The sequence below is a fragment of the Oncorhynchus tshawytscha genome, linkage group LG14, assembly GCF_018296145.1.
Source record: "Oncorhynchus tshawytscha isolate Ot180627B linkage group LG14, Otsh_v2.0, whole genome shotgun sequence".
NCBI classification, from domain to species: Eukaryota; Metazoa; Chordata; class Actinopteri; order Salmoniformes; family Salmonidae; genus Oncorhynchus; species Oncorhynchus tshawytscha.
In genome coordinates, this window is record NC_056442.1 from 2,465,235 (window position 1) to 2,486,574 (window position 21,340).

General features: G+C 43.8%; 1 protein-coding gene across 1 annotated transcript in view; it reads left to right on the plus strand.

Annotated features, from left to right (window-relative positions):
* LOC112267672 (prostaglandin F2 receptor negative regulator-like) overlaps positions 1-21,340 on the plus strand; it is a 42,802-nt gene that overhangs the window by 9,811 nt on the left and 11,651 nt on the right. Inside the window, exons 5-9 of the mRNA XM_042296787.1 lie at positions 7,819-8,138; positions 8,237-8,357; positions 10,846-11,065; positions 11,177-11,361; positions 14,000-14,107. Coding sequence (XP_042152721.1) covers positions 7,819-8,138; positions 8,237-8,357; positions 10,846-11,065; positions 11,177-11,361; positions 14,000-14,107 — 954 coding nt within the window. The remainder of the gene's footprint in view (positions 1-7,818; positions 8,139-8,236; positions 8,358-10,845; positions 11,066-11,176; positions 11,362-13,999; positions 14,108-21,340) is intronic.

The following is a 21,340-nucleotide window of genomic DNA, read 5'->3' on the forward strand; positions in this document are numbered from 1 at the left end:
ATGTTATTAATCATTAGTTTTAAAAGGTACCTGAGGGGGTGTCATAGCTGAGGGGCTACACCAGAAGTTGGTGGTTAAGCTTGGAACGTACTGATACTGAGTGTAGGGGAAATGATCACGTGGCAGGCATTGATAAGGGGAGAGAGCCATGGATTAGTGATGAAAGGCGTCCAGGTCATGTTTTAAGGGAGAAAAGTTTATGGTCCGTATCACTTAGTTTCCTGCCTAGCAATAAAGATACAATGTTTGTTCAGATGTGTAGGAGAAGACTCAGCATAGGAGAAAGGGTTAAATATCAGTGTGAATATGTTGTCTAATGCGGCTGTATTGGCCCTCTGGGAAGAATAAACTTGGTTTGCACTTTCATAGTATCTAGAGTTTTTACACTGAAAATTAGAATCTAACAGTAATAAATTCACTGTTTTGAGACTTCCAAAATAGCATTGCTAATGGCGTTTTATATTGAAAACACTCTGAAGAAACCTCCTGTGACGCACATTTGCGTCGCGATCCAGCAGTTGAAAATCGCTGCTTTAGGCTACGTGATGTATTTCTGTGTGAGGAAATGCCATAAAGTCCATTGGGTTAGCATTAGCTTGATAATAAGCAGCCCCACTGCTCCTAGTGTATGAAACCATCTTAGAAATCAGATCTTGAATGCTCCACACAGCAGCTGTTTGTGCTGCAGTAGCTGTGGGGTTAAATCTGCTCTGGAACTAGGTCTGCCTGGTGCTGGTTCTCTAGAGTCCCAAACATGACACTCCTCTGACACACACACACACACCAAACACTGTGCAGTGAAAATGGTCATGGAGGAAAGGAATGTGTAGCCAGAGGCCAGAGTGTAGGAGTTTCCTCTAGTACCATAGAGCCCTACACCAACAGACTCACCAACCATACGTATGTGTTGGTGGTTACTAGATGTCTGTTTTCTGTCTGCCATTGTGCATGTTGAGAGAAGTGCCCTGGGTCAAGCCTAGTGGGAGAGGGTCGTAGGCAAGGCCAGACATCAATGGAAGAGGAACTCTGCCTACGTCTAGAAGACACACATTCACACTCGCACCCAAATCCCATGAAATTCAGACCTACTACGCTGAGGAAATGGTAGTATACAGTGCCTTTGGAAAGTATTCAGACCCCTTGACTTTTTCCACATTTTGTTACGCAACAGCCTTATTCTAAAATTGCTGAGGATTTCTTTTTATTTAATCAATCTACATACAAAGCAAGTAACAGGTTTTTAGAAATGTTTGCACATTTATTAAACATTAAAAATACCTTATTTACATTAGTATTCAGACCCTTTGCTGTGAGACAAATGAGCTCCGGTGCATCTTGTTTCCATTGATCAACCTTGAGATGTTTCTACAACTTGATTGACCAAGAACCCAATGGTCACTCTGACAGAGTTCCTTTGTAGAGATGGGAGAACCTTCCAGAAGGACAACCATCTCTGCAGCACACCACCCATCAGGCCATTATGGTTCAGTGGCCAGACGGAAGCCACTCCTCAGTAAAAGGAACATGACAGCCCGCTTGGAGTTTGCCAGAAGGCATCTAAAGACACTCAGACCATGAGGGAAAAAGATTCTCTGGTCTGTTGAAACCAAGATTAAACTCTTTGGGCTGAATGCCAACCGTCACGTCTGGAGGAAACCTGGCACCATCCCTACAGTGAAGCATGGTGGTGGCAGAATCATGCTGTTTTTCAGCGGCAGGGACTGGGAGACTAGTCAGGATCCAGGCAAAGATGAATGGATCAAAGTACAGAGAGATCTGAGTACTTTCTGAATGCACTGTATGTAGTAATGTGCATGCACACACACTCTCTACAGGATACCTCCAACCACCATAAACCTCTCTGTCCAACAGTAGAGGTGTAGTATAAAGAGTTGGAAGTCACTGTGTCCTTCTAATCCCCTACGGAGCTGCAGAGGGGGCTAGCTACCCTGGTGCATCTTTCCTTGACTGATTGGTACTATTGTTTGACTCTACATCTGCAGTCCATCACAACGATAGGTACTGCATGTCACAATGATGATGGAAGCATGACACACACCAGAGGTGGTACCTTAGTTGTGGAGGACGGGCTCATAGTAATCACTGGAACGGAATCAAAGGATTGGTAACATAAACATGGTTTCCAAGTGTTTATCATTCCATTTACTCCAATCCAGCCATTATTATGAGCCGTCCTCCCCTCAGCAGCCTCCTGTGGTTACACACGCACACACTTAATGAGTCATTCTTAAAGGTGCAATTTGCAGAAATCCTGTTTGCTAATATTCTAATAGTTAGCCTAATTTCAGTTTGTGACAAAACAAGCAGTCATTCTATAGATAATCACACTGTACCACCTAAACTGCTGTGAAATACCTTTTCAAGAGCCCAAAATCTTGTTTTTAGTTGTTTGAGGCTGTTGCACAAAACCGAAAGTAAAATATGCCAAAACATTCAATGAGGATGACAGATCTGTAACTCACATTTCTATGTGAATTTGGTTGAGTCGCCCAAAAAGTGACCTATTACAACTTTAAGTTGCTGTTATTCTTCCTCCATCCTACAAACCCCCCTGTGGTGTTAGTGCTGTGTCACCTCTCCCATACAATCACCCAGAGTCACCATAGAGTTCAATGGGTTCTCTCCAGTGGAGGCTCCAGAGAGGAGGGGGAGGACCATCCTCAGTGAGTTTCATTAAAAATAAACCGTTAAACATGAATGTTACACTTTTTTTAGATAAAACAATACAAAATATATTCACCAAATCATTGATTAAAACGCACTGTTTTGCAATGGTCTACAGTAGCCTCAACAGCACTCTGTAGGGTAGCACCATGGTGTATGAATGATTCACACCCTAGATCAGCTAGATGCAGGCAAGAGTGTGGAAGGTGGTATTGAATGTGTCACTCTCTCACCTTGATTACAAAAAATTACCTTGACCTGTGCACCTATGGTGACTTTCATTCATAGGCTAGGTTGTAGCAAACTCATGATTGGGATAGATTTGCTTATCATGTAGTAGCCTAAACCTATCAATGTTACATTGAGCTGGGTGAATCCAACATACTGGAACAGAAAATAAGACAATTTATTTTATGATTAATCATTCTCCCTCATCATAAACAGCACCAACCACCTCTGGTTCTCTCTCCAAATCACCTTCATGTCTTGAGTCAGGCTTCAGGATGCTCAGTGGCTGCTGTATACTGAGGGAGTGAAGGAAAAGTGATGATGGAGGGTGTTGACAGGGTGGCGACTGAGTGGAGGAATGCACTCTGGGTCATATCTGGTTCAACACAGACACACACCACATGCTCAAACACCCCAGTGAAACCAGAGACCCTCCGATGAAGGCCGGAGCTTCTTGGCAGTGGAGAGAGTCCTCTGAGAACATTCCTTGGAACATGCTTAGTCCCTTTTCTTTCTCTCTCGCTTTCCTTTTCTCTCGCCTCACTCATCCATCTGTCTCTGTCTTCACTCCAGATAGAACACCTGCTTGCTCTGTCCTAATAATTAAATCTCCCCTTGGCATTTTGGTTTGTTGCACAGCATGTGTGTGAGACACACTAACTATATTAGGTGTGTGTGTGTGTGTGTGTGTGTGTGTGCAGACACACTCTTGAGTGTGTTTATTATTTATTGGAACCAATGTTTAACTATTTTCATGAAATATACAGAATTTCATTAGTTACGTCTGGTTTGTGTGGTAGACTGTATGAACAGGTGAACTCTAGTACGTTAGTAAACGTCTCTAGAGTTGAGATGGTCAGATAGTTCCCGTCTGTTATAAACGGATGGTATCTCTATGGTAACACACCCAAAAACTTAAACGGCGCAGAACTCCACACTGAAACGTCACACAGTGTCGCACTCTTAGCTCCCAGGGAAACATGGTGGCTAAAGTATATTGTTCCCCTACTGAACGAGGTCAAAGTACAACTAATTTTATGTTCTTACCTGAACTTCATACTGATGTAAGATTGGATGACTTATTTCAAACACAGACCAGGCTGTGTTTACCGTTGACACTCCAGACCTGTATTAACAGTGAGTCACTCACCCCCCCCTCCGGAGATATTTGGCAGTTAACACTGTGTCAGCTTGCCCCTGCTGACACAACCCTAAGACAGGTCTGATCCAAATCAATTGAAACACAAACTGGTTTTATCATGGCTTTTAATCAACTGAAATGTCCTCCGAAGTGTCTGTCTGTTTAGCGAATGGGTGTGGTTGTGTGTGTGTGTGTGTGTGTGCTTGTAGTTTATTTTTTTTTATAGGTCACACTTTTAAAACCTCTCTGGGATATTCGGGAAGGTAGCATCCCACCTCAACAGCCAGTGAAAGTGCAGGATGCCAAATTCAAAACAACAGAAATCTCATAATTAAAATTCCTCAAGCATACAAGTATTTTACACAATTTTAAAGATAAACTTCTTGTAAATCCAGCCACAGTGTCCGATTTCAAATAGGCTTTACGGCGAAAGCACCACAAGGATTATGTTAGGTCAGAGCCAAGTCAAAGAAAAACACAGCCATTTTTCCACCCAAAGAGAGGAGTCACAAAAAGCAGAAATACAGACAAAATTAATCACTAACCTTTGATCTTCATCAGATGACACTCATAGGACTTCATGTGACACAATACATGTGTATTTTGTTTGATAAAGTTCATATTTATATCAAAAAATCTCAGTATACAATGGCGTTATGTTCAGTAGTTCCAAAAACATCCAGTGATTTTTGCAGAGAGCCACATCAATTTACAGACATGCTCATCATAAATATTGATGAAAATACAAGTGTTATGCATGGAACTTTAGATAAACTTCTCCTTAATGCAACCGCTGTGTCAGGTTTCAAAAACACTTTTCCAAAAAAGCACACCATGCAATAATCTGAATACAGTGCTCAGACAATAAAACAGCCAAAAGTATATCTGCCATGTTGTGCAGTCAACAGAAGTCAGAAATAGCATTAGAAACATTCACTTACCTTTTGATCTTCATCAGAATGCCCTCCCAGGAATCCCAGTTCCACAATAAATGTTTGATTTGTTCGATAAAGTCCCTCATTTATGTCCAAATACCTCTTTGTTTTTCACGCGTTTAGTACACAATCCAAAGTCACGATGCGCTGGCAAGTCCATGCTAAAGTTCAGTTGAAAGTTATATTGCAGTTCGTAGAAACATGTCAAACGAAGTATAGAATCAATATTTAGGATGTTTTTATCATAAATCTTCAATAACGTTCCAACCGGATAATTCCTTTGTCTGTAGAAAAGCAATGGAACGCGAGCTAACTTTCACATGAACACGTGTCACGAGCTCATGACACTCTGCTAGACACCTGGCTCAAACAGCCCTTATGAGCCCCCACCTCACAGTAGAAGCATCAAACGAGGTTCTAAAGACTGTTGACATCTAGTTGAAGCCTTAGGAAGTGCAATATGACCAATATCCCACTGTATCTTCGATAGGGCATTAGTTGAAAAACTACAAACCTCAGATTTCCCACTTCCCGGTTGGATTTTTTCTCTGGATTTTGCCTGCCATATGAGTGATTTTTATACTCACATCATTCAAACAGTTTTAGTAACTTCCGAGTGTTTTCTATCCAAATCTACTAATAATATGCATATATTAGCAACTGGGCCTGAGTAGCAGGCAGTTTACTCTGGGCACCTTATTCATCCAAGCTACTCAATACTGCCCCCCCAGTCCCAAAGAAGTTAAGACAAGCAAGCGTGTAATCCTGAATGTGGTTAGTTTGTAGAACAGTGGTTGTCAACCCCTATGCTGTGCTAGGCTATACCCAAACCATGTCTGTTTTTCAATACGACCTTTCAAGTAAACAGAACTGTGGTTCTAGTTAGAGTGCACCCGAGATAGCACCCCAGTCTTTAGCCACAACGACAACCCAGAAGTAGCTGTATGAAGAACATTTCATGTATTCTACTTCTCTATGGTCCATACCAACCAGTTGGGAACCACAGCCAGGCTAATGGAAACCTAGTTGTGGTGTTCGGTTTTAAAATGTGCATTAGTCTTGTTTTTGTTGAGGGCCATTACCTTCTTCATCAGAGCAGAGTAGTGTTCTTCACTGCCTGATATCAGCTCTCTACTGGGTGGACTAGATTTCAGCTTTTTATTCCCTTAACAAATGGCCCTGGAACAGCTCTTGTCCTGTGCATAATGCCTCAGTTTATCCGGTCTTTGGTAAGTAGGGGAGGGTGGGTGTGCACCTGTGTACTTGTGTGGGCATGTGAGTTTGTTATAATGTATGTTTCGTTCCATTTGTAGGCCATTAGCAGGAAATGTGTTTGAGTCGTTCTGCAGTGTGAGTCTTCCTTTGGTCTATTAATGGAGCTACTGTGTGTGTGTGTGTGTGTGAGAAAGATGGATGAGGGGTGTGAAAGCGGCGGAATGGGCACATGGCTAATTGGCGGGGATTCTCTCCTCACAAAGGAAGGAGGATTTTCGCAGATGATCTTGTGATGATCCTCACAGCAGTGTAGCAGATGGTGACAGTGCATGATTCAGCTCCTGTGACGTCCAAATGACACAACGTGGAAAACCCATGACCACACACACACACACGCACTAATCGAGAGCAAGGAATATGTGTGTTCCCTGTTCATTGGAGCATAAAGGGACAATCTGTAGACTAGAGGTCTGACTGAGATACCAGCCCAATCACCTACTGAGACCCCACACACACTCCGCTACTGACACTTAACATTGATACACTGTGTGTGTGTGGTGTGTAAAAGCCTCGGTCGTTTCACACTGATACACTGTGTTTGAGAAGCCTGACTGCCCCATTTGCGCGCACACACACACTAGGAATGGGGTTTAGAAAAAATGTCACTTTGAATAGTATCATGGGTTTTTGTCAGATATCTAGATATTCGTAAAAAAAATTTGTATTTCATTTATTTTTGATTTATTTTTTTTGCTTAAGTTTTTAACCTGAGCACTGCTGTGGGAAGGAGGGAGGCTGATGCTCTGCTGAGGGACCAGTGAGACTAGCGAGACGAGTACCCAAGGCAACCCAACTACAGCCAAGACGGGCTAACTTGTAGAAGCAATTTTTCATCCCATTTATCAATACCTGTCTGGATTGCAGGAGCCTAGAAGCTCGCTAGCCAGCTATTGCTAGTTAGGCTAATTGAGGCCATATGCTGTGCTTTCTCCCCAACCCCATTCAGATAAGACAGCCTACCTGTTGGTTATTTTTGTTCTATCTTGCACTGCATTAGTGAACTCTCATTCCACTTGCTACACATTGAGCCTCTTTGCCGTTTTGATTGGCCAACATAACCTTCACGTGTGTAGCTTGTTGGTTAACAGTCTTTTATGGGGCGCATGTCATGAATTACATTAAAGTTTGTTTTTATTAAATTCATAAATTGAAAGGTCATGGTATAACAATGTCACATGGATATCTTACCTTAGAAAAATACTTTAAAAACACCTTTTCTCTCTCCCAAAAAATGAGTACTCCCAATTATTTGAATACTAACGCCCGTTTGGATATTCAGATAACCGTGCACATCCCTAACGCACACACACACACCACCCATTGGATTCATGGCTACAGACAGGGACGAGCTCTGCTCACCTACCTTAGTGGCTGTGAAGTGGCTTCCAGATGATTCCTTTTTAACTAACTGGTCTGGTTCTGTGTACAGCAGGAGTCAACATGTTACACTACCCTGAATGCACTAAGGTGGATGTTATTTCACCATGTCCCTTTACTGATGTTTAATAATGTTTCTCGCACTCTTCCCCCCCATCTTTCTGTCCCTCCCTCCAGAGCCTAATTTTGCAGTGACCCTTACCCCCTCGTCGACCCCGCAGGTCACAGGTGACCCCACAGAGCTGGCGTGTCATGTGACCAACATCACCCACTTCCTTGCAGGGGGCCGACTGGGCGTGACCTGGGAGTACACGCCACTTCCTGGTCCACCTGGCGACCGCCTGACAACCGCACAGACCTCCCTCCCTATTGGTTCCCTGGATGCCCACGGCAACCTGAAGTCTGGGACGCTGTACCGTGATAGGTTGGAGTCTGGTGCCATCGTTCTGACCCGAGTAGAACCGGATACATTCAAGCTCCGCTTCCTACGCACACAGGTAGGTGTGTGTGTGTGTGTGTACCTCAAGCACAATCATTTGTTACACACAAGTTTGTGTTAAATCAAGTGCTGCTAAAAATGTGTGTGTACCGTCAGGACGTGGACATGGGGGCGTATGCGTGCAGTGTGACAGCGTGGACTCCCTCTAGGCAGGGTGGAATGGAGGAGGCAGCAGAGTTCCTCACCCCCCCTCTGACCGTCCGATGGGAACCCAAACGTAAGTAGTGATGACGCTCTCATATCATCTCGCTCTTCTCCTCCCTCCTTCCTTTTTTATTTCTCTTTTGATGAATATAGCAATGTTGCTATTTAATACATTTGTCATTCTGCTATGTTCATTTGTTTTCTATGTGATGTGTTTGAGGTAATAAGGGACGTGTGTTCTGGATGGGAGTCCAAGCTAGAGGATGTAAAACATTACCATGTAACCATGGCTTGTTTCATGTTGGCTGCTCAACAAACATGGCAGAGGAAGTTGAGGCACCAATGTATGTCTGACAACAGGAAAGCCTGTACCATGGCACACCACAAGTCTAGGGCACACACACACACACACACACACACACACACACACACACACACACAGACGGATGCATCAGTCTCTAACATACCAGAGATGGTGTCAGTCAGTTTGGCGTGTGAGTATTTGTATTTATTATGGAGCCCCATTAGTTCCTGCCAAGGCAGCAGCTACTCTTCCTGGAGTCTGTCAAAATGAAGGCAGTTATACAATTTTAAAAACATTACAATACATTCACAGATTTCACAACACACGGTGTGCCCTCAGGCCCCTACTCCACCACTACCACAACTACATTACAAAATCCATGTGTACGTGTGTGTATAGTGCGTGTGTCTGTGCCTATGTTTGTGTTGCTTCACAGTCCCCCCCCTGTTCCATAATGTGAATTTTTCAGTTTTTTTAAAATCTAATTTTACTGCTTGCATGGGTTTGGTATTTTATTAGGATCCACATTAGCTGTTGCAAAAGCAGCTGCTACTCTTCCTGGGGTCCACTAGAAACATGACATAATACAGGACAAGAGTAGCTCATGGACAGAACTATATACAATAGGGAGGGTGGTCTACTTAATGTGGAATAGAGTTCCATGTAGTCATGGCTCTATGTAGTACTGTGAGCCTCCCATAGTCTGTTCTGGACTTGGGGATTGTGAAGAGACCTCTGGTGACATGTCTTGTGGGGTATGCATGGGTGTCTGAGCTGTGAGCTAGTAGTTTAAACAGACCTCTGGTGACATGTCTTGTGGGGTATGCATGGGTGTCTGAGCTGTGAGCTAGTAGTTTAAACAGACAAGCTCAGTGCATTCAGCTTGTCAACACCTCTTACAAAAACAAGTAGTGATAAAGTCAATCTCCTCCACTTTCAGCCGGGAGAGATTGACTTGCATATTGTTAATGTTAGCTGCTCTCTGTGTACGTCCAAAGGCCAGCTGTGCTGCCCTGTTCTGAGCCAATTGCAGAAGTCCCTTTTTGTGGCTCCTGACCACACGACTAAACAGTAGTCTAGGTGCGACGTAACTAGAGCCTGTAGGACCTGCCTTGTTGATACTGTTGTTAAGAAGGCAGAGCAGTGCTTTATTATGGACAGACTTCTCCCCATTTTAGCTACTGTTGTAAACTGTTTTGACCATGACAGTTTACAATCCAGGGTTACTCCAAGCAGTTTAGTCACCTCAACTTGCTCAATTTCAACATTATTTCTTACAAGATTTAGTTGAGGTTTTAGGGGTTAGTGAATGATTTTGTCCCAAATACATTGCTTTTAGTTTTAGAAATATTTAGGACTAACATATTCCTTGCCACCCACTTTGAAACTAACTGCAGCTTTTTGTTGAGCATTGCAGTCATTTCAGTCGCTGTAGTAGCTGCTGACGTATATAGTGTTGAGTCATTTTTTTCAAAGCAGGTGGCATGACATTGGTAAAGATTGAATTAAGTAAGGGACCTAGACAGCTGCCCTGAGTGACAGCTATGAGTCCTAGTTTCCACTGTTGATTTGAGTCTAAATAGTTCTCAACAGTCACCCTTCGGCTTCCAGATTCTCACAAAATAACCTTTTTACACACACTCACCCAAACTGAACTCTGAACCCCGTAAAACTGGTTAGATGATGGCGATCTAGTGTAAAAAGCTATTGAATAGCGATGAGGATATACAGTATGGAGTTTGTCATTTTTCTCCCCCTTCTAGTTCTGACTTTCTTCCTCTGTTTCCTCCCAGCAACTCTGGGAATCCCCTTCTCTCTGTTCATCTCTCAATCTCTCCCTCCCTCTTCGTCTCACTCTCTCTGTCCATCTTTCTCTGCAGAGCTCCGTCAGTGTCTTTGTCCATTCATGAAGTCCGGACATTCCTACTGATGGTCTGTCCACTCAGTCCCTGTGGCTACTACTGACAGCTGGTTGTTAGGTTAGAGTAGCTGTGGTTGCAGAGCGTCTGACTGTTTACTGTCTGTCTGTAGTCCCGGTTACTCCTTACCACTCTACTAGCCTCAGGCTCTATCTTGATTGATTGCACTGCTTCCCTTGCCATTACCTCGGTACCCGGCCCACACTATCACACACATCCCAGTTGCTCTCATGGTCCTTGATTTAGGTTGCGCTCCAGGCAGCTTTCTAAGTCATGAAGTCAGTCAGATTGACTGACTCACTGATTATTAATTGCTTGATTGATCTGTCTCCCTCCAGGTCCGTCTCTAACCGCCGTGGCACAGCGTGTGCGTGAGGCGGTGGCAGGCGGAGCCACCTTTGAGATGAGCTGTACCGTATCCCATGTGCACTTGCAGGACCCGGGCTACTCTGTGCTGGTGCAGACTCAGGACAGTGTGGACTCTGCCACTAGAACCGTCCTCTCTCTCAGTCCTGACTCTGTACTACAACATGGAGGGGCTACAGACCCTAACCGCAGGTAAACACACACACACACACAGTACTGAGCAGTATGTATCATAAGATGAATGAAGTTGTTGTGTTATTACTAGTGACCTATGTTGAAAGTAAACTGGGTTCTGGCTCCCAGGGACAGCCTGGTTCTGACTAAGACTGGTCCGGCTGAGTTCCGCTTCCATCTGGCCGGAGTGCAGCAGACTGACAGGGGCTTCTACCGGTGTGACATCACCGCCTGGACCAAACAACCAGGCCAGGCCTGGACCAAAGCTGTCAGCGCCAAGTCTAACAAGGTCCAGATCAACTTCCAGGAGACTGGTACGAGGATAGAACACACACTCTGACCACCACTGAGCTACATACAATATCTTCTGTGTCCTACTGAGTCTATACCCACTAGACTTCTACTGAAGCTCACACATGAACTCTAAATATACTCTCTCACATGAACTCTATATATACTCTCTCACATGAACTCTATATATACTCTCTCACATGAACTCTAAATATACTCTCTCACATGAACTCTATATACACTCTCACATGAACTCTATATATACTCTCTCACATGAACTCTAAATATACTCTCTCACATGAACTCTAAATATACTCTCTCACATTCCCTGCATCAGCCTAGTTGGTTGTGTTTGATGTTCGTGGGAGAGAGATGTAAACTAATTACTGAAACCTCTATTACTGTCTCTGGGGAGGTAGACCTCTTGAGTACGCTCTCTCTCTACATCTCTCTCACTGTGGAAAGACACACGCTCTCACTCTCACTGTGGAAAGACACACGCTCTCTCTCTCTCTCACTGTGGAAAGACACACGCGCTCTCTCTCACTGTGGAAAGACACATGCTCTCTATTACATTTGAGTCATTTAGCTGTCTTAGAGGAGCAAATATAGTAAAGTGCCTTGCTCAAGGGCACATCAGCAGATGTTTCACCTAGTCGGCTCGGGGATTCGGACTAGCAACCATTAGGTTACAGGTCCAACGCTCCTAACCGCTAGGCTACCTGCAGCCCTTCTTCCTCTCTGTGAGGTGGAAGCTTCAAAGCGGCACCCCATAACCAACCTCTCCTGGACAAATCCGTTAGAAGCTGCAATGATCCATATCACTGGCTCTCTTTCTCGTGTTTGTTGAACCTGTGTTAGAGGAGACACCATACTGAGTCCCTCTGTAGGTGCTTATCCACACACACACTCGCACTAGAGGTCGACCGATCATGATTTTTCAACGCCGATACCGATTATTTGAGAACCCAAAAAAAGCAGATACCGATTAATCGGCCAATTTTTTTACATTTTTACATTTGTAATAATGACAATTACAACAATACTGAATGAACACTTATTTTAACTTAATATAATACATCAATAAAATAGCCTCAAATAAATAATGAAACATGTTCAATTTGGTTTAAATAATGCAAAAACAAAGTGTTGGAGATGAAAGTAATATGTGCCAATATGCAATATGTGCCATGTAAAAATGTGTGCCGTGTAAAATATGTGCCATGTAAAAAAGCTAACTTTTAAGTTCCTTGCTCAGAACATGAGAACATATGTAAGTTGGTGGTTCCTTTTAACATGAGACTTCAATATTCCAAGTTAAGAGGTTTTAGGTTGTAGTTAATACAGTATTTATAGGACCTTATCTCTCTATACCATTTGTATTTCATATACCTTTGACTATTGGATGTTCTTATAGGCACTATAGTATTGCCAGTGTAACAGTATAGCTTCCGTCCTCCTCCTCGCCCCTACCTGGGCTCGAACCAGGAACACATCGACACAGCCACACTCGAAGCATCGTTACCCATCGCTCCACAAAAGCCGCGGCCCTTGCAGCGCAAGGGAATAACTACTCCAAATCTAAAAGCACGTGACGTTTGAAACAGTATTAGCGCACACCCAGCTAACTAGCTAGCCATTTCACATTGGTTACACCAGCCATTAGGCTGATAGGCTTGAAGTCATAAACAGCGCTGTGCTTGTGAAGAGCTGCTGGCAAAACGCATGAAAGTGCTGTTTGAATGAATGAATTACGGCCTGCTGCTGCTCAGTCAGACTGCTCTATCAAATCAGACTTAATTATACCATAATAACACACAGAAATACGAGCCTTTGGTCATTAATATGGTCGAATACGGAAACGATCATTTCGAAAACAAAACGTTTATTATTTCAGTGAAATACGGAACCGTTAGGGATGCCACCCGTTCGGTATTTTATCTAAGTCTAAATATTCCCGTTACATTGCACAACCTTCAATGTTATGACATAATTACGTACAATTCTGGCAAATTAGTTCGCAGTGAGCCAGGCTGCCCAAACTGTTGCATATACACTGACTCTGTGTGCATTGAACGCAAGAGAAATGACACAATTTCGCCTGGTTAATATTGCCTGCTAAACTGGATTAGTAGTTGTAACTAGTGATTATGATTGATTGTTTTTTTTATAAGAAAAGTTTAATGCTAGCTAGCAATTTACCTTGGCTTCTACTGCATTCGCGTAACAGGCAGGCTACTCGTGGAGTGCAATGGTTAGAGCGTTGGACTAGTTAACTGTACGGTTGCAAGATTGGATCCCCTGAGCTGACAAGGTGAAAATCTGTCGTTCTGCCCCTGAACAAGGCAGTTAACACACCGTTCCTACGCCGTCATTGAAAATAAGAATGTGTTCTTAACTGACTTGCCTAGTTAAATAAAGGTATAAAATACCGATTTCCGATTGTTATGAAAACTTGAAATCGGCCCCAATTAATCGGCCATTCCGATTAATCTGTCGACCTCTAACACACACACACACACACACTCTGACTGGCTCAGTGAGCTGAGAGGAGCTGTTTGGACTAGCACCTTTGAAAGACCTGGCAAAGGACCAGTGTTAGGGGTGTAAACACAGTGAATGTAACCCCTGACCTCATAACCTCTGTGTTCCTTCCTGTAGGCCCCTTGTTCGCTGTGGCCATCCGCTCTGACACCACCACTCTTTATCCCTGGGAGACCGCCAAGATGGTGTGTGCCCTCAGCGTCTCTGGAGCCTCCCCAAAGTCAGGTAGGGGACGACACACACACACTCTCATCAGGTGATGACTGTATCCATAAGACACAACCTTCCAGTGTTGAGAGTTAATTAGTTTCTTATCAGCTCTCCTGTTCACATCTCTCCATCCTCTCCTCCCTTCCTCCTGTCCTCCTCCTGCCTCTCCTATCACTGTTCTCCCAGCTCAGGGAGGAGTGCAGTGTGATCTCTTATTGGAAGTCATTCTCTCTTATCAACTATCACTTTGTCTTCCTCTCCCTCCCTCAGCCATTAGATTACATAACTCTGTGTCTCTGTCTGTCGGTCTCTGTGTCCTTTCTCCTCCTCCTCTCTGTCTCTTTCATATTGTTATCGTTCAGTCCATTCTTCAGTCTAACACGAGACCGGTCAGAGATCAGAACAAAGTGTTCTGCTCATAGCAGCTGTGTGTGTTTGTCTGAATGTGATTGTGTGATTATGCAAAGGGGGGGGGGTGTGTGTGTATGGATTCACATGCATAAACACACATACGCCTTGTTATTCACATGCATATCAGAGAATGTAATGTAATGTCATGGTAATCTTATGGGCAGTTGCAGCTTCTTTTCCTGATGGTGGAACATAGCAGTTAGTTACCTACAGGGAGACAGCTGGAAGGCGGCAGGGGAATGGTATTACTGAACTACACTGTTAGTCTGTTAGTTAGTTACCTACAGGGAGACAGCTGGAAGGCTGCAGGGGAATGGTATTACTGAACTACACTGTTAGTCTGTTAGTTAGTTACCTACAGGGAGACAGCTGGAAGGCTGCAGGGGAATGGTATTACTGAACTACACTGTTAGTCTGTTAGTTAGTTACCTACAGGGAGACAGCTGGAAGGCTGCAGGGGAATGGTATTACTGAACTACACTGTTAGTCTGTTAGTTAGTTACCTACAGGGAGACAGCTGGAAGGCTGCAGGGGAATGGTATTACTGAACTACACTGTTAGTCTGTTAGTTAGTTACAGCTGGAAGGCTGCAGGGGAATGGAGACAGCTGGAAGGCTGGAAGACAGCTGGAAGGCAGGGGAATGGTATTACTGAACTACACTGTTAGTCTGTTAGTTAGTTACCTACAGGGAGACAGCTGGAAGGCTGCAGGGGAATGGTATTACTGAACTACACTGTTAGTCTGTTACAGGAGACAGCTGGAAGGCTGCAGGGAATGGTATTACTGAACTACACTGTTAGTCTGTTAGTTAGGGAGACAGCTGGAAGGCTGCAGGGGAATGGTATTACTGAACTACACTGTTAGTCTGTTAGTTAGTTACCTACAGGGAGACAGCTGGAAGGCTGCAGGGGAATGGTATTACTGAACTACACTGTTAGTCTGTTAGTTACCTACAGGGAGACAGCTGGAAGGCTGCAGGGGAATGGTATTACTGAACTACACTGTTAGTCTGTTAGTTACCTACAGGGAGACAGCTAGAAGGCTGCAGGGGAATGGTATTACTGAACTACACTGTTAGTCTGTTAGTTAGTTACCTGCAGGGGAATGGTATTACTGAACTACACTGTTAGTCTGTTAGTTAGTTACCTACAGGGAGACAGCTGGAAGGCTGCAGGGGAATGGTATTACAGAACTACACTGTTAGTCTGTTAGTTAGTTACCTAAAGGGAGACAGCTGGAAGGCTGCAGGGGAATGGTATTACTGAACTACACTGTTAGTCTGTTAGTTAGTTACCTACAGGAGACAGCTGGAAGGCTGCAGGGGAATGGTATTACTGAACTACACTGTTAGTCTGTTAGTTAGTTACCTACAGGAGACAGCTGGAAGGCTGCAGGGGAATGGTATTACTGAACTACACTGTTAGTCTGTTAGTTAGTTACCTACAGGAGACAGACAGCTGGAAGGCTGCAGGGGAATGGGAATGGTTACCTACAGGAGACAGCTGGAAGGCTGAGGGGAATGGTATTACTGAACTACACTGTTAGTCTGTTAGTTAGTTACCTACAGGGAGACAGCTGGAAGGCTGCAGGGGAATGGTATTACTGAACTACACTGTTAGTCTGTTAGTTACCTACAGGGAGACAGCTTACCTACACTGTTAGGAGACAGCTGGAAGGCTGCAGGGGAATGGTATTACTGAACTACACTGTTAGTCTGTTAGTTAGTTACCTACAGGGAGACAGAAGGCTGCTGGAATGGGAATGGTATTACTGAACTACACTGTTAGTCTGTTAGTTAGTTACCTACAGGGAGACAGCTGGAAGGCTGCAGGGGAATGGTATTACTGAACTACACTGTTGTTAGTCTGTTAGTTACCTACAGGAGACAGCTGGAAGGCTGCAGGGGAATGGTATTACTGAACTACACTGTTAGTCTGTTAGTTAGTGAACTACACTGTTAGTCTGTTAGTTAGTTACCTACAGGAGACAGCTGGAAGGCTGCAGGGGAATGGTATTACTGAACTACACTGTTAGTCTGTTAGTTAGTTACCTACAGGGAGACAGCTGGAAGGCTGCAGGGGAATGGTATTACTGAACTACACTGTTAGTCTGTTAGTTAGTTACCTACAGGGAGACAGCTGGAAGGCTGCAGGGGAATGGTATTACTGAACTACACTGTTAGTCTGTTAGTTAGTTACCTACAGGGAGACAGCTGGAAGGCTGCAGGCTGGGGAATGGTATTACTGAACTACACTGTTAGTCTGTTAGTTAGTTACCTACAGGAGACAGCTGGAAGGCTGCAGGGAATGGAGACAGCTGGAAGGCTGCAGGGGAATGGTATTACTGAACTACACTGTTAGTCTGTTAGTTAGTTACCTACAGGGAGACAGCTGGAAGGCTGCATGGGGGAACTGTTAGTCTGGTATTACTGAACTGGAAGGCTGCACTGTTAGAACTACACTGTTAGTCTGTTAGTTACCTACAGGAGACAGCTGGAAGGCTGCAGGGGAATGGTATTACTGAACTACACTGTTAGTCTGTTAGTTAGTTACCTACAGGGAGACAGCTGGAAGGCTGCAGGGGAATGGTATTACTGAACTACACTGTTAGTCTGTTAGTTAGTTACCTACAGGGAGACAGCTGGAAGGCTGCAGGGGAATGGTATTACTGAACTACACTGTTAGTCTGTTAGTTGCAGGGGAAGTTACCTACAGGGAGACAGCTGGAAGGCTGCAGGGGAATGGTATTACTGAACTACACTGTTAGTCTGTTAGTTAGTTAACTACAGGAGACAGCTGGAAGGCTGCAGGGGAATGGTATTACTGAACTACACTGTTAGTCTGTTAGTTAGTTACCTACAGGGAGACAGCTGGAAGGCTGCAGGGGAATGGTATTACTGAACTACACAGCTAGAAGGCTGCTGCAGGGGAATGGTATTACTGAACTACACTGTTAGTCTGTTAGTTAGTTACCTACAGGGAGACAGCTGGAAGGCTGCAGGGGGGGAATGGTACATTACTGAACTACACTGTTAGTCTGTTAGTTAGTTACCTACAGGGAGACAGCTGGAAGGCTGCAGGGGAATGGTATTACTGAACTACACTGTTAGTCTGTTAGTTAGTTACCTACAGGAGACAGCTGGAAGGCTGCAGGGGAATGGTATTACTGAACTACACTGTTAGTCTGTTAGTTAGTTACCTACAGGGAGACAGCTGGAAGGCTGCAGGGGAATGGTATTACTGAACTACACTGTTAGTCTGTTAGTTAGTTACCTACAGGGAGACAGCTGGAAGGCTGCAGGGGAATGGTATTACTGAACTACTGAACTACAGGAGACAGCACTGTTACTGAACTCTGTTAGTCTGTTAGTTAGTTACCTACAGGGAGACAGCTGGAAGGCTGCAGGGGAATGGTATTACTGAACTACAGCTGGAAGGCTGTGGTATTACTGTTAGTCTGTTAGTTAGTTACCTACAGGGAGACAGCTGGAAGGCTGCAGGGGAATGGTATTACTGAACTACACTGTTAGTCTGTTAGTTAGTTACCTACAGGGAGACAGCTGGAAGGCTGCAGGGGAATGGTATTACTGAACTACACTGTTAGTCTGTTAGTTAGTTACCTACAGGGAGACAGCTGGAAGGCTGCAGGGGAATGGTATTACTGAACTACACAGTTAGTTAGTTACCTACAGGGAGACAGCTGGAAGGCTGCAGGGGAATGGTATTACTGAACTACACTGTTAGTCTGTTAGTTAGTTACCTACAGGGAGACAGCTGGAAGGCTGCAGGGGAATGGTATTCCTGAACTACACTGATAGTATGTTAATTAGCTCGTGGCTTTTTTTAGTTAGAATGGCATTTTGTCTTCTCAATCGACGGCAGAATTTTCTCTGACAGTGGTGAGAGATTTCAGGTGTAGCCTAGGCTTTTGTTCCATCCCAGCACTGACATACCCAATTCAACCAATCAGCTGATTATCAAGACCTCTGGTTTAGTTGGATCAGGTGTTAATTAATTAGAGCTAGGCTGGAGTAAAAGCCTGCAGACTCTGACCTGTAGCTTTAAGAATTCCAGGTCTCATCTGTGAGCCAGACTTACCTTCGTATTAATTTGGTCATGATGCCTCACAATCGGTATTGTGACGCACTATTCAAGCCAAATTGTTCCCACTGATACTAAAACGGATACATCTCCTTTCCTTCAGGTGTGGCAGTGGTTTGTTTAGTTTAGTCATGTGCCGACTGATACGGTATTGCCCAACCCTGACGTCTGCGGTGTCTTAAACTCACGTGGGTAGGTGTGTGCTGTCGTTTAGTCATGCACCGGCTGGTGTTACCCAACCATTATTGTCTTAGCGTGCGTACGCGCACACACGCATACTATTTATTCCTTCTTCTCTTACAGAGGTGGGGCATATTTAATCCCCATATTAATGCTGTTGATGTAGGATATGTGAGGTGCTGTAAAACTGTCAACAATACCACATGAATCCAAAGAGACTTGGAACAGATGTCTAGGAGAGGAACTGGATAGTAGCTGGCGTGACTGATGGTTTGGTGTAAATGTTGAGTAATCCACAGTGATACCCTATATATATATAGCAGGTATTCCCAAACAAAATTCCCAAATGTCGTCAGGTGTATGTATAATAAAAGTGTGATTCACAGTTAAAACAAATATATACACTACTGTTCAAAAGTTTGGGGTCACTTAGAAATGTCCTTGTTTTTTTAAAAAGAAAAGTTCATTTTTTTGTCCGTTTTAAAATAACATCAAATTGATTAGAAATACAGTGTAGACATTGTTAATGTTGTAAATTACTATTGTAGCTGGAAACGGCGTACAGAGGCCCATTATCAGCAACCATCACTCCTGTGTTCCAATGGCACGTTGTGTTAGCTAATCCAAGTTTAGAATTTGAAAAGGCTAATTGATCATTAGAAAACCCTTTTGCAATTATGTTATCACTATCGTTCAAACGTTTGGGGTCACTTAGAAATGTCCTTGTTTTGGAAAGAAAAGCTCATTTTTTTGTCTGTTTAAAATGACATCAAATTGATCAGAATAGTACAAATAAAGAAACTCCTGAATGAGAGAGATATATATATTTTTTTTACATAACTATAACTATATATATGTGTGTGTGTGTGTGTGTGTGTATATATATGTTTATTTACTTACTTACTACCGGTCAAAAGTTTCAGAACCTGTACTTGTTCAAGGATTTCTTTATTTTTACTATTTTCTACATTGTAAAAAATGAGCAAAATGATTGAATATTTTTATTTGTGCCCTGGTTCTAAAAGAGCTCTTTGTCACGTCCCATGAGCCGGGTTGTGACAAATACTCACACTCAGTCTTATGTTTAATAAATGTATCGTATAGTGTGTGTGTGGCAGGCTTCCAATGATGGCAAAAAACAGTGTGCTGACCCTGGTGCTAGAGGGGGTACAGCTGACCCTGGTGCTAGAGGGGGTACGCAGCTGGAGGTTGAATGTTTGAAGGGGTGCGGGACTATAAAACGTTTGGGAACCACTGCTCTATAGAAAGGAGAGGGACTGGATAGTGCCTGACAGAACTGGTGGTGTGGTGTAAGTGTTGAGTAATCCACAGTGATACTCTATATACAACATTTACAGTGCAGGAACAAGCCTGAGCAGGAGAATCACATTCCTATGCAGCACTGGAATGGACCTACCCACAAGACCTTGCGTCACAGAGAGACCGCAAGATGACAAACAGCCACTTTTCCTTGTTTCCTTTCCTAGCTGATATAAATGGACAGATGGATTAAAAATATATATATATTGGTCTATCATCATGTCCTTTCAGATTAGTGGACATCAAGGAAATACATGTATATTAGATCATTAGGACGCAGCCAGTGTGGTGATTGTGTGAGACCGACAGACTGCACGTCTGTTGGTGGGAATGTTGCACTTGTGAACTGATGCTGTTGAGAAAGCTAGCTAGCTGTTGGCCTGGCGTGCTGATGCCTGCTGACCAAGACTAACGGGAGACGTGAGATGTTCACAACGTAAGGAATGCACAGCAAATGTATAGAATGCCCAGGAAATGTATAGAAGTGTGTGAGTGGTTGGGACACGAGGATGTTGTCATCAAAGAGCAGAGTTATGGGTTTGTTTGTTTGGCATCAGTTGAAGCTGACAAGCAACAGCTGTTTTTCTCAGATGCTGTCGTGTCTCTGTACCCTGTCTCTGTACCCTGTCTCTGTACCCTGTCTCTGTACCCAGAGTACGGAGTCTGTCTCCTTAGGGGAGACACTGAAGACGTTGTCCCTGCTTGTGCCAGTTGCTGCCATGAGAGGACATAACATAAAAAGGACAACAGGAGGTTAAATTAAGATCAAGAGAAAGATGGAACATAACATTTGTTTATTGGTTATAATTTTCTTTGAATGGAGTGGAATATGGACTTGGCCCAGTACCGCATCACATCCGGCCGTGATTGGTAGTACCATTGAAGCGCACAATTGCCCCAGCGTCGTCCGGGTTTGGCCGGGGTAGGCCGTCATTGTAAATAAGAATTTGTTCCTAACTGACTTGCCTAGTTAAATATTTAAAAAAAATGTAAACCCACTAAAGAAGCATGTAAACGTCTGACTAGGATGGAACCATCCTTTACGACTAGAGTAGTTCACTGAGTCTGTCTAGTCTCCTCTCCTAGCCTGCCCCACAGAATCAAACTAGCCTGCCAACCCTGTTCTCTTCTCCTCTACAGCCAGTAATTAATAGTTCTATTCCATGGTCCATTACCCCCTCACAGGGAGAAGACGAGACTGGAGAGATCTCCTAAAGGAGTGGTGAAGAGAGAACA